This window comes from Mytilus californianus, unplaced genomic scaffold (assembly GCF_021869535.1).
Source record: "Mytilus californianus isolate M0D057914Y unplaced genomic scaffold, xbMytCali1.0.p SCAF_9, whole genome shotgun sequence".
In the NCBI taxonomy this organism is placed as follows: Eukaryota; Metazoa; Mollusca; class Bivalvia; order Mytilida; family Mytilidae; genus Mytilus; species Mytilus californianus.
Genome location: NW_026262745.1, coordinates 62,223,714 through 62,251,523, shown reverse-complemented (window position 1 = coordinate 62,251,523; position 27,810 = coordinate 62,223,714). Strand labels below are relative to the sequence as shown.

Below are 27,810 nucleotides of genomic sequence, written 5' to 3'. Positions count from 1 at the left end.
GCTGACTGTGCTCCTCTTCTTGCCGACCTGTTCCCTTTGAATTTATTCACATCATACATGTGTCATACAGAAGCTTCTCGGGAATAAGTAACAGAGCTATATTTATCGTTTTACTTCACATTTCGCTTATAGATGATGTCCCGTCGCTAAATAAAATTTCAACGACTACATTTAACGTATCTTTCTAATCAAACTTGCAATAAAAGACACCATAGATACAGTTAAGTCTTCACCATATCTTGACTTACATCTAAAAATTGATTATGAGGGTTGGTTACGAACAAATCTTTAAGACAAACGGGAAAATTTAAGCGTTCCAATTCTGAATATTTGATTTCTTTGCAACAATAGTGCATCATCAAAACGTAAATATCTCCCAATTGATCACTCATTTTTTTTTTTTTCATATTTAGTTTTTTGTTGGTTAATGAGGAAATTTCAGTCAAATTCGTGTCTGAAACGACTCAAAATTTTAAATCTGATTGATAACATCCAAAAAAATATCAGATGAATATGTTTTCCTTAGGAACCAATGAAGAAAACGATGAACAATGCATGAAATCGTTATACATATTATCAATAATATAGGATTGTACGCAATCTGATCGATTCTCGTCATGATCTCTGAAATTTCCGATAGGCATATCATCCCAAAATGAATATTAATACTAGTAGATAAATTGTAAGAAATAAGCATGAATACGACGTTTAAACTTAAAATAGCGATTATCATAGTTTTGATTGATTTGGTATCAAATAATCAAATACGAAGTCGTTTTAATTGTTACTTGCAGTTAGATTATTAGTCTTTGAAGGCCGATTATGCCAAAGAAATCGGTTCTCGAACCAGTTTTACGACTAACGTTGGAAGATCTATATATTTTGTGACAATACTGCCTGAGAAAAACACCGTTGGGCGCCCAATGTGGAGTAGATATGCTTACCACCCTGCAGCCCTTGATATCATCTCTGGTTTAAATTAGAGTTGGTACTGTTTAGTCTTTTTTATTGAATGTTTCATTCATAATTCAGAATTCAAAATTCAAAATTCAAAATTCAAAATTCAAAACTCAAAATTCAGAACTCGCAAATCAGGAGAGATAATCCTGTTTTATTGCAGTTGAAATCCAACACAATAAATATTATCTTAATCTTTTAACTTGATCCTACATGTATATATACCGTAGATTAAAAATATAAGTGTGCACAAACAAACAATGAAACTTTTGAAAAGATATGTGCCTACATTTTGTCCGAGAAGTGAAACATGTCTTGTTATCATTTATACTCCGGGAGAGGGGGGATACCAAGTGTCACTTCAATCCTTTTACAAATGTGTCATTTTTTTTTTCAGGTCATTACTTGAGAATCATCGAAATGGTGTGGTATGATTGTCAATAAGACAACTCTCCACAAGAGATCACATGAAACAGAAATTATAGGTCACCGTACGACTTTCAACAAATCTAGAAATTAGATAATATAACTATCTCGATTTGATAAATCTGATAATCATGCCAGAATGTGAAAATCTGTTTTAGATATCATTACTTTATTGGAGCTGTTGTCATGTCAGTGAAAAAAGAAAGTTATCTAAACAATTAAAATTCAAAAAAGTAAGGGTTATTTGATCAAGTATAGTTTAAACTGGTCGAGTATTGTTTAGACCTTTTGTTGAGTATGGTTCAGACTGGTCGAGTAATGTTCAGACCTTTGGTCGAGTATGGTTTAGACTGAAAAAAATAGGTCAAGAACTGGTCAAGTATTGGTCGAGTTCAGGTCGAGAATGGGGTAAGACTGTTTCAGACTGGCCGAGTAATAGTTCAGACTATTTTCAATGGCAAAGATAAGGGTCAACTACAAATCAGTGCAGTCGAGTATGGTTAAGATTGGGGTCGAGTTATATCGATTACAGATATTGGCCATTTCAGACTCTTACTGGTTTGTAGTGATATGTATTATATGTACATTTTGGTTAAGCAGTAATGATGGCATTTGAAGCAGCTCTTTTTTCAGATATTGACATCGGGGCTTTTTATGCCTTGCTATGCGGTATGGTGTTTGCTCATTGTTGAAGTGGAAATAAGCATTGTGTGTAAGTGTCATAACATTTTGTTGAGGTAAACTAAAGTTAGAGTGCGGAAACGTCAAATGTGGCATTTTTTTTATTTATAAAGGGACATAACTCAAGAACGATTAACGTGACGCCACCCAAATTATATTAATTTGGGATCGCCCACGAATTTTTTCTGCATTATAGTCGGATCAAGTAGTAGTCATACACCTATTGTAAACTGTAATAATAGGTATGTACTTGTATTTCTATAGATCAACGATTTCCTTTTAAATACTTATTATTTTAAATGTATTTTTGTTCGTTTTTTAAAATCAGCGATCTGTAATAACCTCTTTGTTAACGAGTGTTATCAAATTTCGTAAATTTGTATTGTTCATGTTGACAGCTGCATCAAATATATGTTGTATTTCGGATGTTAATTTATGAGAATGCTTTAAAAGGAAAACATACGACTAAATTCTTAGAAAACATGTGTTATTAAGTGTGCAAATGGAAAATGGTCACACCTAAAAAGATTCATAACAACATCGTGCTTTCATTTTTTATATGTTTAATGTATTCGTCTATGTCAGGTAAATATAGTTTTTAATGTCACCAATCTACTCTCGATTTTTGCAAACATTTGGACAATGTAATTGGTACATCAACACAATTTCAATAAACGTATTCAATGTATATCAGAGAGGCGAAAGAACAAGAGGGACATTCAAACTCATAATTCGTAAAATAAACTGACAACGCCATGGCTTAAAAAGAAAAAGACAAACAGATAAATAATAGCACACAAAACACAACGTAGAAAACTGAAGACTCAGCAACACGAACCCCTTCAAAAAACCGGGGATGATCACAGGTGCTCCAAATGGGAAAGCAGATCCTGCTCCACATGTGGCACCCGTCGAATTTCTTATGTTAGTACACAGCCAGTAATAAGTCTAATTCGGTAGGTCACATTCGGAAAAAGGAGACGACATAAGAACGTATCCGTTATCATCTGTGAAACGGATCTTTAATAACGGTCAACCAACTCGTGATGGCGTCCGTAAATCTAACGAAGGGATGATTTCAACTTCACCACTTAGAACTGTTTGTTTAAAAGCTTCCTTGTAAGCAGCAACCCTCAAATCTTGATAGGAAATATCGTATCAAATTGGAGATATATACTCCATATACGGGCACTGCTGGAATTTTGCTACATAGAAATGGATAATTCACAATTGGGAAGCTGAAATCACCTCTTTTGTCGTAAAGTTTTGTTTTCAGCCGACCCTCATTGTCAATTTTTAGATGAAAGTCAAGATATGAGGTAAACTTATCTGTATCTGTTGTATCTTTTATCTCAAGTTCCTATGGGATAGATGTGTTCAACATAGTCACCAAATGTTGAATTATTTAGTTAGAGAACACCATCTATATAGCGGAAAGTAAAGTTAAAGGATACTGCTAACTACTGTTCTTTCTTCCTAAGAAGTTCATGTATAATGTCATCCTCATAGGAATAAAGGATAAAGTCGGCAAGAAGACGGACACAGTTTTAACCCATGGGAATGCCAATTGTTTGTTGAAAACCACGTCCTCCAAACGTAACAAATACGTTGTCAATCAAGAAATCAAAAACAGCTTGATAATATCAGTTTCAGAAAATTTGTTGTTTGAATCAGAGTGATTTTTTACAAATTAGGATTCATCCCTCCTTAAGACAAGATACTTGTATCCACGTTTGCCATTTTTTTTTTATAAAACAAAGCAGGAACAACTCTTTTCAATTTTTGTTTTAGTTTGGAATAGGGAATACTTGTGTACTTATAACTGGTATCAGATATTTTGTTGACAAATTACTAAAAAAATCACTAACTTATTTCATAGATTTCAAAAAATTGTTTTGAATGTTTGATTGTGGCTGTAGATTTGTTTGTATTTTTTAAATTCTACAAACAAACGAGATATTAAATTACCATTGTGCGGTAAAGATGTTTACAAAGGCCGTCAGTTTATATACGATCCATTTAAACTCATTGATCATTTGCATAGACTTATTTTTGAAGATAATGTAGTTTAACATCGCAGAAAAATTATCTATGTCGTTGTTACCGGTACTCCCATTGACTTTTCTTTATAATTTAGACATAACTAAATGTGTATTATTCTGCATTTTTGTAATAATTATGTTCCCAAATAGAGTTTTTCGTTTGTTCTTATGACATGCTGTTAAAATACTATCCGAGATTTAGGTTGGATTTGGTGCTCGGAAACATTTCTAACACCGGAACATTCTGTATGTGACTACCCTAGTCCGGAGCCAGTAGTTGAGTGTTGTTGTTGGTATCTGTCTGTTATATCTGTTTCACTAATTGTTTTATTCTAAATTAAGCCGATAGTTTTTCCGATGGAATTGTTTCTCTTTTTTTTTTGTATAGTTGACTTACGGTATGGGTGTTTGCTTGTTAATGGAGGCTATACTCTGACATAATATATTAAAGTTGCTTACATCTTCGTCATTTGGTGGATAGCTGGCTCATTTACAATCATACCATATCTCATTATTTTTTAAAGTATATATCGAGGGGCAGGCGTAATCATTTGTTAAAGGAAAGGCAATATAGTTCCATGAATAAAATGGAAAAAAATATGTACAAAACACTACATACTAAGTATTTAGCAATGTGATACCAACGAAACATCAAGCTGCCCTGGTGCTGCATGAACTTTCTGTTCCAATTGGGACACCCGTCACGTTGTTCATGAAAATACAAGCTCTAATGATAGATGACATCTGTCATCAGTAAAGAAAGAAATGAAGGAACCTTTGGGTATAAAGCTTTTCTCGAATTGATTCATGCTAATACTGTAATATAACTGATCATGTAATATTATATGGATTAATGTACCTATTTGGAGTTAATTTCTTTCAGAACGATAGGTCATTCTTTCGAAGAATCAACCCGGACGATACCAAGTTTCAATGAAATATGTTTCAAGGCATAAAATAATGACCTGTGTAAGGTCATTATTTTCCTTCATAAAATGCAACCTTTAATTTATTTAAACATTTAATTCGTTTAATAGTTTGTTGTGGTAAATTGGAGAATCTATTTTTTAATGTTCCATCTTTGATAGGCTTAAGGCAGAAAACACTCCTTTCCTCCATATATTAGACTGAAATACAAAAAATCGTCATTGACGTGCATTATAACTTTCGAAACAAATAATATGAAGTTTTGTTAATTTATCGCTTCAATAAATGGACATTATCATATATGTGAGATTAATTTAGAAATGCAAAACAAGCCAGATTTAACACACTCGTGTGTGAGATTTGGAAAATCTTATAGATTCACACTGAATTGGACATCATACTTTGACCAACATGTATGGATACTGTGGGTTCATTTATTTTCGTGGGAATCAATTTCGTGGATTGCGGAAATCTCCATCTTCGTGGATATTTGATTTTGTGGTTTTGTCAAATTCTGCATACAACTCAAAAGCAGATTTGTACTTCGTTGAACATTTACATTCGTGGTTCACCTGTATCAACGAAATCCACGAAAATTGGTTTCCCACGAAAAATAATGAATTCACAGTATTCGTTTTCGTGTTACATGTACATGTATCACGAGATCGTGCTCTCTCCGTGTCAGTTCTTAACTTTCTACACCTATATATATCTTTTACTCAATCAAATGAGCAACTGATCAAATATTCTTATATTCTATAGCATAACAGCTACATACCTCACAATGGGGTCGGGGGAGTAACGAATGAAATCCTGGCTCTCTGTTTGAAAAAAAAATATATTGCCATTCAAAAAAAATTTATTCTGAATAATTCATTCGTTAAAAATTGTTGAAAAATGAATCTGCTTTTCCGCGATAAATATGTCATTACAAATAGAAAAAAAAAACATAGCACCCCCTTTCATAAACTGAGTTGGTATAATAAATTACTTACAAAGTGACTTGTATTTTTCATACACCGTTATCGGGTGGTCACAATTCATTTGTGTTTTGATTCATGCAGTTACTGTAATACTTTTATTGTGTCTGGATAATGATTTATAAAGTTTATATCTAGATTAGTTAGGGAGTTTTATTTCACATTATAAATGAGCCGAAGGGCGTATTAAAACCTGACCACATCAGAAAAGAATGTCCAACTTAGTGTGGTCGGTAAAATAGGATGCAAATTCTGCAAATTCCTGCAGAAAGTAATATTTTTTTTTACGGTATATAAGTCAGATAATGCATATTTTAAGGTTTTTCTTGTCGTAGGTCGATCTTTCATTTGATCAATCCTGACACCCTTCGGTGTGTTTTACGACAAGAAAAACCTTAAAATATGCATTATCTATAACATATTCGTCGTACAAGCGGGAGGTTAAGCTAGGTATAAAACTTGGTTTAACACACCATTTTCTGTGGACAATGCCTTTACAAAGTCAGGAATGTGAGGAAAGAACATGAATTTGATACTTAATAAATTCTTCAGTAATAAAGATGAAATTTTGAGATAAACGCCATTTTGTCAAATTGTTGTATTCGCTCTCTACTGTGATGCACTTCAGATCAACATACTTCCTGGTCTGTTTTAGCTATCACTATGTCTGCTATCGTAAAATATCCTTATAAGATGTTTACTCTATACTCACAGATGCTAGCTGTGATTTGCCTGACGATTTGAAGAACACAGTGTGGGAATATAATTACACAGTAGTATCACACAATTCAGAACAATCAACCAATCTCAACATTGCAAATACAACGCTACCAAATTCCGTCATCAACTTGAATGCTCTCGGGACTACAGTAAATAATTGGACTTGTATCAATAGTTTAGAAATATCTGGCACAACTGCAGTTGTTGTCTTCAAGTAAGAAAAAACTAACTTATGATTTTTTCTTAAAACTAATGTAATGATATTAGAAGCATATTGCTTATTTTCAAATGTACATCTTTATGAGAATGTTCAAGTTCAATCAAGGGGTCACAGTATCTTTTTTTTAATATCAATTCAACCTTCATTTTGAACGAAAACCATTAGATTCATTATTTTGAAAATCTTCGCAGATCACTTTTTCTGTTTACAGTTTCTCTTTTGTATACTTTTCATGACAACAAGCAAAAATTGAAATATTGGAAAAACAATCATTTAAGGGCAAGATCTCATAGGAGGGATCAGTTGGTGGTTTCAGCCATATAACATTGTTATTTACTTGTTGCTGATCATTTTTGCTGTTTACACTCTTTGTCTATTTATAACAGTTTGCAAGATAATGTGTAAAAACCATACATAATATTAAAAATCCTGATTGAAGACAACAACTTCTAGAAAAAATAGTCTGAAGATTTTGCTTATAGAAATGTTGGCGCCTTTGTTCCTCATAATTTCGCTCTGAACAGTTTCTGTCTATTAGTTATAGTTTTCGGGATAGTAGAAAAAAGTTGAATAACAAAAATACCTTACTCCAAGCAAAATTCAAAATTGAAAGAAAGAAACACAAAAATATGTAAAAAATGTCATTTAAGGGGGATAACTCCTATAAGGAATTATCTAATGGTTCGCATTATTGTAATTTTTGTAGATCTTGTATTGCTGATCATGTTTGCTGTCAAAAAATTTAGCGCATCTATCATAGTTTTCGAGATAATATGCAAACCAGCGAAACTGGCAATATCTTTCATAAAAGTTTTTTTGAACATTTCATTATAAAGAAGTTTGAGATCTTGTATCAATTTAGTACTAGTTTCTGCTTATCAATTACAGGTTTTAGAATATTAGGCAAAAACACGGAAACAAGTCAAAAATCGGAATTATAGGGCTATAACTATATACGAGTGTTCTGATAATTACGGTCGAAATTGAAAATGGTTAATTCTTGGCAATCTGATCATTTTTACGATATGGGATTTTTTGTATCGGTAATGGTTTTCAAGAAAATAGAAAAAAAATAGAAATCCAATGTGAGTTCTTATCTTAGTTAGAAGTAACACTTAAAAAAGTAAGACGACAAAAAGAAACTTAAGAAATTCATATAAAATATTTCACGTTCGCACCATGGGTCTGTTTGCACACACATGTTCGCACACTTTTTCAATGTTATATATAGAATAATTTTGTAATCATGCTTTAGTAAGTTATTACTATACAATAACGATAATAAGTGTTTTTACTGTTTAAAATGAAGTGATATTCTGAACAAGTTAACAGGTTTTGTTCTGTGAATTGTTTTGACGAATTGAATAATGAATAATATCATGATGATCAAAGTTCAGAGACATATGTACTAGTGTATATGTCTTTTTCATAGGCCAAGTCATTCGTCTTTGAGACTTGTAAAACAAAAGAGAGATGGAAGATACCAGACGGCTATCGAACTAGTCAAAATGATATTGCTACGACAAAAACGAATAAAACCTAAACAAACGGCCTACAAAGCACAAGTTTAATAGGAGCATCACCATAAAGGTCTGGATGGGGTTTACAGATTAGAGGATAGTGGATCAATACTCCAGAAAAATTGGCCAAAAAAATAAGGAATAGAGAAAATTTAGACAAAAACATAAAAGTACAAAATAAGAGGGTGCTAAAACATAAAGAATACGGAAAAAATTAAACAATACAGAAACGAAGGAGCCATCATTTAGATCCTGAAACATGTTTGGCTTTGTTGCCCATATCATACTCGTCTAAACACACACAAGATCGAAGGGCCAAGCTGTTAAAAAACTCATCTTCCAAGTGTCATCTTTTTCAACCAACCGCTTATAAGGGTGAAGTTCAATGAACAAGATCACAACTTATATCAGATACCATACGGTATGCAATCCCAAGTTTGATTGATATTGGTCCAGGGGTATTAGAGAAGGTCATATTACCCTGATTAGGAAAAAAACTATCAACGGTTTAGCCTGTATGACATTTTGAAATAACTAGCTGTTAAAACATTCTCACGCCTTCTCTTCAAATGGCAAATCATTATTTTTTTTTGTATTTTCATTATGCATAGCTTTGTTTATATAAATCAAAGGCTATTTAAGAAATTTGAAAAAAAATGTAAATTAACATGTCACGTCGCAATGATGTGTCTTTCTATTCATTTATTATGTGTATGCTGAGTTATATCTTTATTTATTTAAAATAAGAAACACAGAATGAAACCCCAGTTTTTTTATGTTATTTACATGGTTATTAAAGTAAAGTTTTGAATCTAAGCTGCAGCAGACTCAAAAGTTTCATTTCTTTTTATCTGTTTTTATCTTTTTGTCAGTTATCAATTTCATTGCATCTTTTGAAATGACCAGCAAAGATGATATACATTTTTCGTATAGACACTTTAACATGAACTCGTTTAATGGTTTGATAAATAACAATGGGACAGGATTGTTTTGTTTTATCACCAGAAGATATGAATATAGCAAAACTCCGCATCAAGCTATGAATATTCATAAGATATGAATAATTGTTGTCTTATCTTAATCATATGCCCTTTTGGACGTATTTCTTACATGTATATGTTTATGATTATATGTTTCAGAGGTGACGAAAGCTTTACAAGAGTACCAGGTGGACACAAAGTATGGCTGTATCTTTGCATGAAATTAACAAAAGTTGACCCTGATTTATATTACTTTCATCTCTTATCAGGTATGTGGAATCAATTCAACATACTTAACAATAAAAGAAAACCTCAAAAATAATTAAGAAAGCAAGAACAAATCAAGAAAAGATCTCATGATCTGTAATAGTGCACACAATAAACGAAAACAAGTTTTTTGTGAAAAACACATATAAACTCATACATACATACACACATGTGTGCCAAATTAAAACATATCGACAGAAAAAGCATGGCAAGTAATAATATAGGTTAATAAATAAGTTTTTTTGAAGTACTGAAACAATGTTAGTCCATGTTAAAAAACAACATGAAATTAGATTAATACAAGTGTTACCTTTTTTAAATATATGAGGTCTTTGTTGTATCATAAATATTTAAGTTACCTTCTGTAAGTAAGCGTGATGTATAGAGGGAAACTCTTATCTCAGAAATAATTCAGCATTTATAAGTTTTTTTTTTTCATTTATACATTTATTGAGGGTTCCATTTTTTTTTACTAAAATGGCACACTGTACGACCTAACAAGCATCAGACCAATGGAGAAAAAACTAGCGTCATCCGTTCTGAGAGTCGTGATCAAGGGACTTTAAAATCAAAATAATGAATGTGTCCAAAAGGGATCTATTTAGATCCTCTTGATTTATACTTTAAATTCAGAAATACTTTTTACTTTTTGTGATGAATAAAATTACTTTGTGTTGAAATCTACCCATATCCTCAAATTCATTGTCAAATACTGTGGATTAATTTATTTTTGTGGGTACCAATGTTCGTGGATTGAGGAAAACTAACATTTTCGTGGACATTTAATTTCGTGGTTTTGCAAAAGTCTACATATCTTCCTATAGAAAATTAGTAATTCGTTGAATATTTAAATTCGTGGTTCCCCTGTAACCACGAAATGCACGAAAATTGGTATCAAATGAATAGTAATGAATCCACAGTAGACAGTTACTGTATATAGCAAGAGTTACACACAAATGGATGCTATAAATTTAAATTCACAACATACCAAGGGTTACACATACATAGATGGCCGGCGTTTTATTCTTGCATGTTGTTTTAATATGTTTTTAAAAAGTCAATTTTACGATCTATACCCATACTTTTTTAATTATTTAATATGATTACTAATAACATATAAATATAAAAAAATTAAATAGGGTACCGGCGCTTATCCAACAACGTGTTTCCAAAACGATCCTTGGCTAAAGAAATATATTCATCGATCGGGTCAGGAATACTTATACTTATACAGATTATGATCTTTCGTTTATAATTTCTCCTATTGTATTATTTGTCTACCTAACAGATTCCCGATTCTATAACTCATTCAAGATTATAGGTTCTTAGCCACAAATCACTGACTGATACATTACAATGAAAACCAGGTATTAAAAGTACACATTTAAATGTCAACCAGAAGTAAAGTAAAGTTAAAGTGTATACGATTGTAGTGGATTGTAGTGGGTCTTTTAATGCATTTTATCTGATTTAGAATGTTATACTGTATGATCGCAGTTTTTGTCTGTGTAATGAATTGTAAAAGTACACATTTAAATGTCAACCAGAAGTAAAGCTAAAGTGTATACGATTGTAGTGGGTCTTTTAATGCATTTTATCTGATTTAGAATGCTATACTGTATGATCGCAGTTTTTGTCTGTGTAATGAATAAGAATGTAATTTATGTATTAAACATTGATTTTTTTTTATATTGGAGTCCAGCGTTTATCCCTAGACGATAGAACATTGTTAACACAGGGCCCCTTATTTTTACCTCCCTAGGTTATACAAGGTAAATTATATTCAGGTGTTTTTCAATAGATGTATTTCATGTCTTAAAAAATGAATCTTATCACATAATTAGGTAACCCATCAGAAGTAACATTTGTTAAATAATAAGTATACGATGACGTACATATCGATTATTACTAATGAATTATACTTTTTGATACTGAATAATCATTTCCCTATATTGAAGATACAAATAATATAGAGCGATGTTTGAACAGAATTTTATGAACTTCTTGCTAACTTTGGGCTATATTAATATTGTGAGGAGAGACACGCGTGTTGGTTTTTTTTTCTTTCTATTTTACTTTTCTTATTTAACAACTGATTTTCATGTTTAATAAAGATTTGGTTATGATTTTGTTTTCTAAATATTTTCGACCAGCTATTTTTGTTTATCGGCGTGTAAGGTATAATGTTATCATTGTGTACATTTCAAAAGACTCGTCAATTTTTGGGAGAAATATAGAATAATACTGTTATGAATTTCTTAGTGATATTTAAATTCGATTGAGTAAATAGAGACAATACGCGAGTATAAATCGTAAAACATATGTCTTGAAAATGCATGTCATAGTTGCCACTGGACGATTAGCAAACAAGTCAATTAATCAGACAACAACCATACTTTAAAGGAATATGGAATTATGATGTAAAACTCAGAGCAAAAGATACTGTTCATTTCATGGTTTTTGTATTGAAAGTTAAAATACAGTCAATTTAATCCTATTACGGAAGAACCGAAACATTATCAACTTTATACTATAGCTCTTCATGTGTTTATGTTTTATATATCCTTAACTTTCAAAATTCTCTGTTGATAAATACAAAAAAATATTTCTAAATCAAGGTGCCAATTCCGTGAAGCAAAGAACTTTACTATTGTTGAAGGTCTCTTTGGTCATATAGCTCTTCGCTTGTTTAGATATTACAGATCGTTTATTTTAAAAATTTAAGGTTTTAGCGTTCCTGATGGAGATCAATTCAGAAAAGTTCTCCCGATGCACTACATTTGTAAAAAATGAATTGTATTTACAAGCACTGGGTCAATACCACTGCTGTTGAAATATTATTCCCCGTGGGTATCATAAACTCAAAAGTGTTTCGTTACTGACATGATTTTTAACAAACTTTTCTTTAATTCACTCTTGATAAATTGATAAATTATTTACAAACTGAGGTTCCAATTCCCTCAGGCAGTACGATCTTTGATGAAATTGACTATACTTTTGGTCCTTTTTGGTCCAATTTACGTGATTAGGTCTTATACATAATAGGGAGAGAGAGTTACCATGATTGTAAGAAAGCTCAAGTGTACATTTTGTACTACATATTTCATTTTTTTTACTTATACATGTAGATATTGAAACTGCCTTATTTCCAAACGAAAGAGTGTTCATGTCAGAAGCGAATAACGCTCCAGCTGATAATGCATCGATATGTAGCACCTTCTGTCAATACACAGAATCACTGAAAATTAGAACCTTAAGAAGACAAGGTAATATAAATATATCCTAATTGTACATGTGGCTTGTAAGAACAGGTTTTTATTATGGACTTTGATAGTATAAGGAGCTAGCATTATGTTCCTGGAGTATGCTTCCATTCGTTAGTTTGTCACGTATGGTTAAGATTTTATTTAATTATATGAGCAAATCAGCCCTTTTTACGGATAAATCAACATTTGCAATATAGATGATGTCGCCCTGTTGATTTAAATCATGAACTTATATTGATTTCCGGCCTGGTCCAATAATTAAAAAGCTGTATTAGCACTTGGGTTTAAACGGGACGTTCACTTCTTACCTAACTTTGGACGTATCATTGTGTATAAAATACATTTTATCATATTTTATAATAACATAAAATAAATTAAATGATGTTCTGTGTTTTGTAACAATTTGAAACGATAAAAAAAACTTTTGATTGTCATCACGATTTCATTTCCGCTGATCAATAATAAGAATGCAGACGATTAAAGATAAGAATTGTTGAAATTTCTAATCTTTTCTTTCGAGCTACTCTATATTTCTTAGATAAAATTTATTGATTTAGAATAGATAAGGTACTTTGACTAGAAATCAGAAATTTCGTCAATGTTGACAAAAAAACGCATCGTGACAGCGAAAAGACAAGTTCAAATGTGAATTTCTGTATCTTCTTCATGATAACTGTCCTATTTCAATCGAAAAATTGAAATCATTTAATAAAAGTGTTATGAACTGGATGTTTTTGTATTGGCCCTGTGTATAGATTTTCGATCAGCTGTATTTGCACTCGACATCAACGTGACACTAAGTATTATTAAAAATGGTTTCATATTTGAACTATTTGAAATATATGCAGAATTAAGATTTTGATCCATATTTGGTTCGATGAACCTTAGAATGTTATCTTGCGATTTGGGTAGGATGACTTATAACCATATTATTATTTATTGCATTTTTCTTAAGCGACAGCCATATGATCTATAACTGATATATTTGCAAATGAGGTATTTTTGGCGCACACAAATTGGCTTATCCAATTGTTTTGTTTGTCTACGAACATTTTGTGAAATGTCGGGAGTTCATGGTTGGTGTGGTGTTATGAAAAGTCCAATTAATTTTGTAATTCCTGTTATTCTTCGCGGTGATATGTTTATTTTAAAGTTCTAAATGGCAGTATTGTTAATAGAAGATATTAATTTGTTACACAGACTAGAACAACTAAATTTGATCTAAAACGGCTATGTTGATCTTAACATCATTTATGAAACTAAAATATTGAGTATTGTAAAGAGTGTCAGCTATTTACAGATATGTTCTTGTTGTAACTCCAGTACTGTTCAGATATTTTCCTTTTAGACAATTTAGTAATGTAAACTACTAAGTAATTGCTCACAAAGTTCATATAGTTGTTGTTCTGATCATGTTTATAACAAGTACTGAACAGTTTGAATCCAGAATGAACAGATTTTGACAACTGCTACAGCCCTTGGATGGTGTAAACTTCCCAAAAAAACGTGTATGGTGTAATGGTGTATGGCATATGGTGCAATGGTAGACGGTGTATGGTGCTATGATGTATGATGTAAGGGGAATGGTGTAATGGAGTAACGTGCGATCGGGAATGGTGTGAATGAATGGTGTACGACATTTAAAACTATGCAAAATATAAGAACGTATTTTTAATTTTATACATTGATTTACAATATTGTGATTAAAATTAGTTTTTTAAAATAAATAAATAAATTTGTAGTTGTACCCTTTCTTTGAAATTAAATTGCATTATGGTGTAATGTGTAAAGTGTATGGTGCAAAGGTGTAACTTGTATGGTGTAATGGCACAGGGTGTATGGTGTAATGCTGTATGGTGAATGGTGTAATGGTGTATGGTTTTTAATTTTATACATTAATTTACAATATTGTAATTTAAATTCGTTTTTTAAAATAATAAATAATTTTGTAGTCGTACGCTATATTTTTCAATTATGGGTTGTTTGCCTGTGAGAGAGCTTTCACATGTTTATTATATCTTTGTTATGGAGAGTTGTCTCATTGGCACTCATACCACATCTTCTTATATCTATGGTGTTAGTGGGAAGTTTACACCATCCAAGGACTGTACCGGATTGTCGTAACAGTACCAAATTTATCGCAGTGGATAATTCTGAAATTTCTCTGAGAGACGTACTACTTACTGTAAAGAATTTGATGAGGTGTTTAGATCCACCTGGCTGCTTCAATTATAATTTGTTCTATTAGTGTATTGTGTGTCATTTCAATGACAATGGAGAGAGGAGTTTGCAATCCAATGGAATTCATCGGACACTGTTTATTTTTTCGGCGTATTACTTTACATAATGTTGATATTGTATGAATTTCCAAAGGTTGTCATCAATTTTAAAGAGAAAAACATATGTTATTACATTTATTCTAACTGTATTAAAGCTTCTCTCTGCATGTTTGAAAAATATCATATCTGAACAGAACAAATGGTATATGATATTGAAATTGACATTTTCTTTCGAATGAGTGATGGGGATATATCGTCATCATACATATTTTCAGTTACATATGCTCAATAAGCATAATAATTTTTTTTTTTTAAATGATGCATGGGGGCTTGAATTGATTGTGATATTATCACGGGTTGGCCCTTTATGCTAGATATTTTACCACGAGCGACAGCGAGGGGTAATATATTTGTAAAATTGACCAACCCGTGGCAAAATGCAAGCTCCCACGAATTATTTCTAATTTAGTAGTACAAAAACAGCAGTTTTTTTGTTTCGAAAGGCTGTAGGTGAAGGGAGACGTTTGCTGTTCTTGTAGTTGAACAAACTATTAATAGTAACGTAAAATACGAAGAACTGATTAACTAACATTCTGAAATGATTTACAATAGCATACGAATACAGGTTGGGACGAAGTTGATTTATTATTTTCCTTTAGAATAAGAGAATGGGCTTTCAACAAATTCGTATCATCGTTTGTTTATGTTTTCATGTTTTGACGACTTCCAGTTTTAAATTCATGCATTTTCCCGTAGTATGCTTGTATTCTTACGTCATCATTCAATGACGTCATTTACACCGTTTGACCTCGGGTAACTCATTCAAAGTAAGCAAACTACGTGGAAGTAAGATTGGAACAGCCCACACAATCCATGACGTTGACGATCAGCTGACATATCAACATATTCATATTTTACCATGGGTGTGTACTCAAAGCGTTTGAAGAACGTCATATTAAAATGTACAATTCCTTCCATTTGCTCATTTTTTAACGGTCTGCTGATGAGATTATACATACATTTATCTGTATCTGTTGAATGTTGTTGTTCTACTTTCGTTTATCAAAAACGTAATTGAGCTCATGTTGCTGCAATTTTAAAGCTCTTTGTAATGTTATAAAGCGGTGACCATATATAACCAACATTTATAACAAAAAAAGAGCAGCTTGCCAGAAAATTAAATGTAGCAAATTAAAAGAAGAAATATGTACATAAAATTGCTAGAATAATTAGTAAGGAAATATTTACTGACTACACACATATAAATGTCTATTAAAATTCTTTTTATTTCCTTATTGTTCATTTACAAACTGTATAGGTTAATGTTTCAGGTAGCAGTGCCACTTTACCTAGCAACGTTTCTTTGTGTGAACCCTGTGACAGTGCTTGTGAAGAAGGTTTGCAATTGTTTTCCAATCATTTAAATTTTATTTTAATATACATGCTATATGCTTTCCAGATGTAGCAAGCCTACAATGAAATATTCTTACGTAGAGCATTTATTGAATATAAAAAAGAAGATGTGGTATGATTGCCATTCAGACAACTCTCCACAAGAGACCAAATGACACAGAAATCAACAACTATAGGTCACCGTACGGCCTTCAACAATGAGCAAAGTCCATACCACACAGCCAGCTATAAAAAGCCCCGAAATGACAATGTAAAACAATTCAAACGAGAAAACTAACGGCCTAATTTATGTACAAAAAATGAATGAATAACAAATATGTAACACATAAACAAATAACAACCACTGAATTACAGGCTCCTGACTTGGGACAGGCACATACATACAGAATGTGGCGGGGTTAAACATGTTAGCGGGACCCCCCCCCCCTAACCTGGGACAGTGGTGTGAAAGTACAACATAAGAACGAACTATAAAAATCAATTAAAAGAGGCTTACCTCATCAGAAAAAAATAAAAATACTACAAATACAAGTGGACATGGCCGGGTACTTGTACATACAAGCAACAAAAAGACACTAAGTACAGATCTGAGAGTACTCGCAGTTACTGACAGCTAGTTTAAAACCACTAACAACTAATAAAAAAATCATGCATCTAAGACTAAATTATCAATCCGTTCACATCCAACATCAAATGGATTTAGTGTAAACACGTCATAAACAGTCAGAGAAAAACATGGCCTTGTGCAATGCCAAGATATAGGTATCGACAGATTGTAGATCCATAAAAGTGTGTATGTATATAACAATAATATCTAGTTTGCTTTTAATTTACTGATAACAAAATCAATATTAGGACCAATAAAAACAATATTTAATGATCTAATTACAGTGTTGAATTGGTAACCTTTTAGAATAAGTTTATTTAAAGGATCGATAAGTTTACCAGGATCGTTTATAAATTTCCGGGCAAGGTAAACAATATTGCCGTAAAAATGAGGATGTGCAATCCCGTTTGAAATAAGTTTTCTAAAGGTACAAACAAACTTCAAAACCAAATCTTTTTATCTGTGGAAGAATTTAGTAAAGGTTTTAAGTAATTTGTGGTAACGAAATCCCTGGCTTAATAATTTACCAGTAATATCTAGATTATATTCGTTAAAATTAAAAACGTCACAACAGACACGGGCATAGCGAACGAGTTGTGAAATATAAACACCGTAAGATGGTGCCAAAGGAACATCACCATCCAAAAAGGGAAAATTAACAATAGGGAACGAAAACTCGTCCCTTTTGTCGTACATTTTAGTGTGGAGTTTCCCGTGTGAAACCGAAATATCTAAATCAAGGAAAGGAAGGTTGTTACCGTTTAAATTTGATTTATTTAAAATAAGTTCCTTTGGGTAAATTTCGGCAGTATATTGAGAAAATTCTCGATTATTTAACGAAAAAATATCATCAAGATAACGGTAAGTGTTGTTGAATTTATCAATTAAATGCAATTTAGACATGTCTTCACTGATTTTGGTCATAAACTGTGATTCATAACAGTACAAAAACAAGTCTGCTATTAAAGGGGCTCAATAAGTTCCCATAGGAATACCTATAACCCGTCAATAAACTTTGCTGCCGAAACGTACATAAATATTATCAAGGAGAAAATTAACAGCTTCAATCATCTCATCACACTCCCAGTAAGTATATCTAGTTTATTTACCTTTCTCATTAGAGAAGAAGGCTTTAAATGAGTTGCAGCAAATATATTTGCATTCAGATTTACCAAACGACCATATAATTAAATATTCAAATTTTTGTTTGATAAGATTGTGTGGAAGTGTAGTGTAAAGAGTAGAAAAGTCAAAACTGTCAACAGAATCAAAAGGACCATCAAAAGCACGTAATTTATCTAGAAACATCCAAAGAATTTTTTACACTCCAAAAATAGTTAATTCCACTCTTCAAGCAAAACAATGCAAGCAAACAGACAAACACACTAGTATTAAGTTTATTCAGTAACACGCATCCCATCGACAACTTAGGATTTACTTCAGTGCTCTTCAAACGTTTATAGTTGTAGATGCGCGTAGAACTACTTGCACACAACCAACAACAAATTTATCACTACATGCATGTGTTGAAAACTAAATAGAGCCTTCCGTATCTTTGAAAGGTTTATACATGATAAATCATTTAAGTAGACGTTGAATGCAATGAAATACTATCAACATATATTGTGCTATGAAAGTCACACATAATTAAATCTTCAATAACAGATCGTGTATTCTGAAGTTATCTAATGTTCAGATATATAATTTTGTCACTGTCGTTTAATTTTCAATATTTCAATGTAGTTTTCTTTGTTTTTTGTTGTTTTTTGTTGTTGTAGTAATTGTACTTGTTCGATATACAGTGAGTTCAGATATTTCTATTTTTCAAATTGTAGCGTTTCAGAAAATTCTTAGAGTATTATGCAGGTGCTTTCCAATAAGCATTAGGAATTAAGACATATTTGAAATTCAACATTCGTTTCACTAATTAAAGCATCTGAATTACGCAGACAAAATTTTGACCTCAGGAGACACCTACAAACTTTCTCATTTATTCATCATAACTGTGTTGTTTCGTGCTGGTCCATTTACTTTTAACTCTTATTTAATGTTTAGATTAAGGAATAAATTAATTTTGGGAAGTTTCACGCTGATACATCAAATACACCAGAGACGCCATCGATGACCTATGTATCACGTTTGGTTGTTTAATAATTCAGCAAACAGTCGGTAACCTCATTGTTTAAGTTCATGTCCCTGTTTTACCATCCTTTTTGTCTTCTAACGATAATCTATTCGTTTTTTCTCTAATATATATTCCTTTGATTGTATTTGTTCATCTCTGTTCATTGATAGTAATTACTCCATTTTAGAGGGTTCTAAACCCAAATTGATAAAGATTTCTTTACGAATAAATTATATTGTGATGGGTACTGTTAAATAAAATAAGAACATCTGCAGCGTTGCGTCATGCATTTATATCATATACTTGTTTTTGTTTTATTGTTATAAGGTTTTTCTTGAAATGTTTAAATTATTTGTTTTATTCAAGGGGATTGTTGTTTAAAAACTTAAACAACCAATAACACAACAGTATACAGCATGCAGACTCAATCAACACCAAGTTTACACCTGTCTACATCTTTGACAACATGATCATCGTTTGTTAAAAACGTTTTATTACATTTTTTGCAGCAACTACAAAAAACACATTATTAGAGACAACACAGAAAACCACGCTGCCTTTCCCTTCTACTGAAATTGACATTACGACAGACATAACATCAACAGAGACAACACAGAAAACAACGATACCATCCACTTCTACTGAAATTGTCACTACGTCAGAAATGCAAATACCGACAACAACATCCGAAATAACTTTACAAACAACGTCTACTTCTTCTGAAATAGAAACTACGACAGAAATTATATCAACGACAACAAGACCCGAAACAAAGCTACCATCCACCCCTAATCAAATGGAAACTACGACAGAAATAACATTAAAGGAGACAACACAAACATCTGCCGTTCATTATACTGTTATTGATTTGGAAACAACACCACAAACAACAATACATTCCACTTCTAAAGACACTGAAAGCACTACCAACATGAAATTAACAACTACAGATTTGAAAGACAAAACGACATTGGAAACTAAATCAACAGGTAAATTCATCAGCCATTTCACCTTAATATAATGTCTCGAAATTAGAACGTATTATGTAAATCAATGCATTATTCATCAGACTACAACACCCTACTGTCAGAAAAAAAAGTAAATTATTCAGGACGTTCATACAAATTAGTTCATTTATTAGAAATAAAGGGAAACTAAAGTAACAATGCAATAAAAAAATATATATATATCCATCTTTAAACAAGCCCTTTGCTACTGATTATAGAAAAATGATAAAAAGTGCTGTTTCTCATCCATGAATGATATCCCAAATAATGAAAGATCTGGAAATTTATCTTTAAGTGGTTCCATCTGGAAGTGGTTAAACTGTCCAGTTAATTAAAAAAACCATGTTCAATCTTTCAGTCAATTCTAAAATTTATCGTATGCGGGAAGTTCAGAACAATTCCGACAATTCGCTCTTGGAATGTTCAGTCTGTTTTTAGACAGGGCAGTAGTTTTCTACTGACTTGTACAAAAGAACAACATGGTAAATTATATGAAAAGCTACTGAATTGACTGCAAGCCAAATAATTGAATTAACAACAAGAAAAATTCTGAAAAATATTCTTTCTCTCAGAAGACCTTATGGTTTTAAGTTAAGAGATTTCAGATAATCTTAGGATTCCTATGACCGTTTAAGATAACAATTCATTTACTAGCATTGATGCATATCAAATGTACTAGTGAACACGGATAGTATAATCATTCCATGCAAACAATTTATTTAAATTTCACAGATACAGAAAACCTGAAGCGATATAGTGGACCTATTATACTAGCAGGGATATCATTAATTGGTTTTGTACTTGTGATAATTGTTTTCTGTTTGCTCAACGGACGTTCGATGATTAATACAGAACGGATCACGTGAGTATTTATTTTTTAATAAATATCTAAAAGAAAGAATTGCATACATACAGTAGCCAAAAAACTAATATTTTAAATATCTGGGGTTATCATGGCTTTGTTATGTCGGTTACCATTCACTGCTTGTTAGTACTTTATCATCATATGTAGGTAGCTGCTTATATTATCTCTAGGATGATCTATGCATGATGTATTGGACTTATGTTGTAACATAATGTAAAACACTATATTAATCACGACTATTTGTCAGCATGATCGTAAAGTATTGACTTTACTATACTGCCAAAATTTTTTCTTGATCTTTATGTGATAATATAATCTTTGCTTTGATGGCAAGGACTTCATGACGAGTAATGATGTTGCAGTTTATTAAATGGTATGAAAAAGAGATTCAAAGTGTATACGTTAATTAGACACTAACCCGACTGCACATATATCGAAACCCCAACTTACTGTATCTGTATTCACATCCTGAAGCTTCCAATAGTTTGCGGTGTTAAAGTTACGCCCAATATATCTGTCATTGTTTTACAGTTTACAGCAAACGGTAGTATACAACTAAAAAAATACGTCGAGACAAATATGAGAGGTTTAGCATAACGCAGGAGTTTCATCTGTTATCCGTTTTGATTCAATTTGACGGCATCTAGGAATAAAACCAAAGACTGGTCAGCTGAAACCCCCATCAAAGATATAAGGCTTATCATTATTATCTGACACGCCAGCCACGAGTTTCGTCTACATAAGACTCATCACTGCCGCATGTATAAAACGCTGGAATGCCAAACATGCATATGGAACATCTATACGTCGATCGATTTCAAATTGGGTTGTGTTTGTTTTTAATTAACATGTTATTGGTCTGATAATTTCAGAAGTAGTAGGTTTTGGACGTTTAAATGATAATTTAATCCCTCATGCTGGCAGGCACGTGAAGAAAACGTGACGAGTTCATCGACATATTATTCGCTCAATCCATATCACTGCTTATATACGAATTTTATGCGACTGTCATACAAGGGAGAGGCTTAGCGAGCTATAAAAACAGGTTTAATCTTCCATTTTTTACATTAGGACATGCCTGTACCTAGTCAGATATATGACCGTTGTTTTCCATTTGATTAATGTGGTTGAGCTTTTGATTTTGCCATTTGATAAATGACTTTCCGTTTTGTATTTTCCTTTGAGCTCGGTTTATTTGTAATTCTATTATTTAGTATGTTTGAACAAAACTCAAAATAGGATATGGCAATGACATCCGTAACATTAGAAGCCTCTTTTTCATTTTATTTTATAAGGTCCTTAGGGGATCATCTCTTTAATATACCAATCAGAAACACAATCTGTATAAAGTCTGTTGGTACAGGTATATATGAGTATAATACTGTATAGCGATAATGCGGTATACATCTGATTCATTATTTGTTTGAAACCTATTCTACATTTTTGAAACTGTTACAATTTTATAAAGTTAACGTTATCATTTAATAAAAATTAATGATTCAAGGTCGGTATCAATACATGTACCATATAGCAATCAAATTCATATGTTGTACACACAGGTTTTCGTGTATTCTTTCAATGTCAGTTTTGTCAGCTAAAAAACTCCTACATTGCATTTCCTCAGTATTTGTATGTAACCTTGTTTTGCCCTTTCTAAATCGATTAATGAGATTTGAGCAATTGTTAAAGGACAGGGTACGATAAGGGGCGTTGTTGGCCCCCTCACCAATTCAGTTTATAGTAATATCATTGATGGTCTAAGTATAGAAACTTGAAAATACAATGATTTTATTGTGTTCCGGTGAATAGGAAGGTTGCCAAGCAACGGTTTTTATAAACTATCAAAATTATCACATATTAATTGCTTTATCAGTACAAATTTGAACAATTCCAAATAATATTGTTTGTGTAAGAAGAACTTGAAGTCACAAATGTATAGTCCCTTTGATTTCGTTTACTATATGTATAAAACAACCTAGCAACAGAAATGTGTTTCCCCCATCTGAAATATGAATTTGGCAGTTGCTTGAAGATTTTTTCTTTTTCATATGGTGTTGCATTCCAATATACTATCTTAATCATCATTATTCTTTTTAACAAACTCCGTATTGAGCATAGCAAAAGCAAAAAAATATTTGATTTAAAGACAACAACAAATCAATTAGTCAATTTTTTGTACAAATTAGATTAAATGCAATGCAGATTGTCTGTTTATGAACAACTTTTAGTTAGAAATGAAGCCATTTCAATTTTAGTTCACTTAATGCTTATTAACAACTAAGGTACATACCAAGTGCATAGCAACCGTTCAATAATGGGTTCATTATATCACCTAAAGTATGAATTTAATATTTTTTTAAGAATGAATATACTTTCTCATATGGTGTTACACTTAAGAATTGAAAGCTTCTTTTTGTAAATTCATTGGGGTGTAAAAGCGTTAGCCGAAGTACATTCTAAAAATGTGCGCACGGTCAACGCTTTTACAACCCTATGAAATTACTAAAAGAAGCATTCAATACTTATAAATACATTTTTTCGCTATGATCATGAAAACACGATTACAATACAGTTTTTCTTGTATTTACCTGTGTACTTTATTGTGGAAACGCGTGTCATCATGAATGGTACAATTCATTTTGAAATGAATGTCAATTTCAGAATGACTCGAGATTGATGTCAGCCAATCAACATAACGTATTACAATGAAACATACATCTAATGTAATTATTATAATATAAACATCTAGATTATTAATTATGATGTTTGAATTACATATCGATCATAGAAACACACATGTTACTTAGCAACAGCAAACATTTTTTTCCAAAATTAAAGCCAACTACAAATGTACAAAACCTATGATTCAATATGGAGGTCTTTCCGTGAAAACAGGAATATAAGGATTTACTAATTAGTTGTGGGTCTGAATATTTTTTAAAGATATTTAACATTCAACATACAAATACTGACAAGAGTATATGATTGCAGAAGTCAATTCTTAGGGTGGATGCGTATGTTTAAGCAAGCATTTATATTATAAGTATTCTTACTATTTGCACCCTTCATTTAAATTATTGTACAATTGAATAAATATAATAGATTAATTAAAACTATACAAAATCTTGTGAAAACGGACTGCACATTTAGCGTTTTATCAAATTTTAAAATTTTAAAAATAAGAATTTGGTTATCTCAACTTTTTATTATCAATAATTACATCACATGTATGTCTCATAAGAAGCCATACTTTTGATTGGATGTCAACAATCGCAAGTAAATTCCAAGATAAGATGTTATTTCTAAAAGAAATGCAACATTCATTACAATGTTACAAGAATGCATAGGAAAGCAAACGAAATATTTGATAAACTTCATAATTTTATGGTTTTAGCATTCAATGTTAATAATGCTCTGAATGTTTCTTTTGTAACATCCGTGCTTCATAAAAAATGTGCTTCTGTCATCGCTTAAACACCCCAATTACAAAAAGAAGTATTTAATTCTTAAGAAGACTACAAATTAAATGCACATAAACATACAGCTAACTTAAGAATAAAAGTGATGAAATGTATAGTATTATTTTCAAAGGTTGAAATATAAAAATATTATAATCTCACTTTAAATTCATGAAATTATAAATACCGGATAATCCTGTGTTCCTTTTTCATAGATTTGAAAATTGAGCTATAAAAAACTAGCCATTAAAGCACGAAGAAAAGTTTGTCGTCGGATCAAGTGAATATGTGCCCACCGGAAATCATCTCCGATCCGCAGTTCGTATGAATATTTCATTGATTCAATGAAAACTACGACGATTTTTTTTCACCTTTTTATTACATTTTTAACTATAAGCGGATCTACGGCCCACTTAAATATTTGAACTGCATCAACATTCATATTCAAGGAATGTCAGGTATGAATACGATTGTGGGCCGTAGGTATGCTCATAGTTTTAAATGCAGACAAACGTATAGAAACTGCCATTTTTCTACTCTTTTCGCAAATCTTGAGGTCTTTACTGCAACAACACATGAATCAAATCAGCGAAAGTTGACAAATCTATTGATGTTTACAAAAATATAGGTTTTAAACTTTAAAAATGTGGTATTATAATGTATGGCACGTCATTTTTAATTTGAACGAAAATTTGGGTTGTTCTCTGATACTTATCGTGTCTTGTCCTTTCTGTTGTCTTAATATGTACAATTTTCCTCTTCAGACACACAAAATCAGAAGAAACATATGGCTCTACACCAGACACATGCTATACTTTATATACAGGCAAACAATTTGGATTTCAGAAGATTGCAATTCAGCATTGGGACTATCACTAAGTTAGCTTTGTAATGAGATTTACAACCCATGAATAATCTGATAATTCAGTGTTATGACATTATAACACTTACTTTGCATTGTTTAAAGCCATGAAGTTTGTGGCTTGATGGCCAATGTCACAACAAACTATTTCAGGCTTGTATGATGACTGAATCGTATATTTGATAAGAAGGTGCCTTAATGATGAATAGAATGTCAGATCACTTATGATATACCTCTATATATATTGTTACATGCATAATGTGAATGTTCAACTAATTGTAAATATATAGGACATTGGTGTGTTTTATAAATGTTTACAATGTACAATGTATTGCAATAAATAAATGGTCTTTCATTCAACTTTATACGAGTATTATTAAAAATAATGTAAAGCTGGACCTTGTATGGATTTAAAAATTGTTCAACAATGTGAACATACCATATAAATAAAGCTAAATTTTGTTTTATATCATATGTTATAAACATTCATAAGACGATATAGAAGAAAATTGTCAAAGTTGAGCTATATTCTTCTGCTTTCTAGTTTTGAATAAAAAACAGTTTTGAACGGGCAACATCATAAGAATGAATAAGAAAACGTCTGGAATTATGTTACATTTGAAAATAGATTCACGTATGAATCAATTCCGTAAAGCTAAACGGATGCCAATCTTTACCATGGGTTTTACATTCTCCTCAACTTCGTTTTAGATTTTAGCCTTCCAAGTTTTGATTCGAGCGTTACTGATGACTCATATGAAGACAAAACTGGCGTAACACATTATAACCCTGGTATCTTTTATGAGTTTTTACATTTTACTGTCAGATGGGAAAATTCCAGGTCAGCATAATTCTTTATCCAAGTCAACCAGTTCGAGTCACCAATATTTCTTCAGACAAAATTAATGCCGACAAGAAAAAAGCTTTAATCTAAAGGATATATTTAATAAATGCAAGTAAAAGTAGATCAATGCATATTGTTCTATTTTTAAATTTATGCTGAACTATTGTAGCACCATGCCATCATTGGTCTCTTTATTGTCAGTGTTATTTCTAGCGAAATAATGATTGTTGTAAACCTTTTTTGTAGTTATGTACAAAATTTCGTAATTTGTTTCTTAGACATACATAAAGAAAAGGTAGTAAATTATATTGTGAAAGGATAAACTAATGACGAAAAGGATTCAGAATCTTTATTTTTGTCTAGTATTATTATTTAGAGGTTTATGATTTACGGTCCAACGGTCGATCAATATCTATATACATATGTAATATACCAGGTTTTAAATTGTTTCAAGTCTATCAAAATGTATGATAAGATAAATCAGAAATGTTTATAGATCGATCATCAACAGAACAATTTTCAAATGGTCATCAAAAACTAAAAATACTTTTACCCACTCAATAAAACAAAACTGCTGTTATTGGCTTTGGACATGCACATTAATAAACAAAAATCAGATTTCAATCATCTTCTTTTCTGATTGTCTGAATTGGGTAGCTGATAGATCTGTACATGCCCCATTTATACAATAGTGTAATCAGTTTTAAGACCGCCTGTCACATCTGGTGGATCAAGCATACTTAGGAATATACACCGACTTAGAGCACATCATTGATTTTTTAACAGATACTCTAGTGGTAATAAAATTTAACTGTTTAAGAATTTTTCGGCTCTTGCAAAGATACGGATATTGTTTGTATTATAATTTTCTGTTTAGAGTTTTGGAAATCATAATAATTAAGGAATTATATCAATTATGCTTAGTTCTGATTCCTTTTTTAGGTTTGACTTTAACTTTGTGTTCCTCTTGGTTTTATCAGCTCATCCATGATGTTATATTTTCCTATTTTTTAAATATCACGGACTAATCATTAGAGAGACATTAAGTGTCGGAAAGCGCATCAGGTGCAGTTAAATAAATACAGTTAATATTCTAACTGCATATGTTTGGACTGAGAAGTGAATGACTAAATGATTGAAGTTACAAAACATCAGACTTGGGACTATGTCATACCAAATCATAACCTTGGCATCTTTGGTGAGTTTTGTGTCACACCTCAAAATAGTGAAAAGCATTCATAATTTATTATTATTAGGTGTGCATTTGTTATCTCTTTAGTTCAATGATTTTCTTTTTAAATCATTGTTATTCACTGAAATGTAATACAGTTTTTAAAACGAGTGTCATCCAATTTCATTATATT

At 31.6% G+C, this 27,810-nt stretch overlaps 1 protein-coding gene across 1 annotated transcript; it reads left to right on the top strand.

Moving 5' to 3' along the window:
- The first annotated feature begins 2,459 nt into the window (after nucleotides 1–2,459).
- Nucleotides 2,460–26,069, top strand: LOC127716163 (uncharacterized). The gene is made up of 8 exons (XM_052222281.1): nucleotides 2,460–2,649; nucleotides 6,728–6,947; nucleotides 9,613–9,722; nucleotides 12,849–12,986; nucleotides 16,597–16,662; nucleotides 19,920–20,399; nucleotides 21,150–21,279; nucleotides 25,505–26,069. Exons 1-8 carry the CDS (start codon nucleotides 2,574–2,576, stop codon nucleotides 25,617–25,619), a joined length of 1,335 nt encoding a protein of 444 aa, XP_052078241.1. The 5' UTR covers nucleotides 2,460–2,573; the 3' UTR covers nucleotides 25,620–26,069.
- The last annotated feature ends 1,741 nt before the right edge of the window (nucleotides 26,070–27,810 follow it).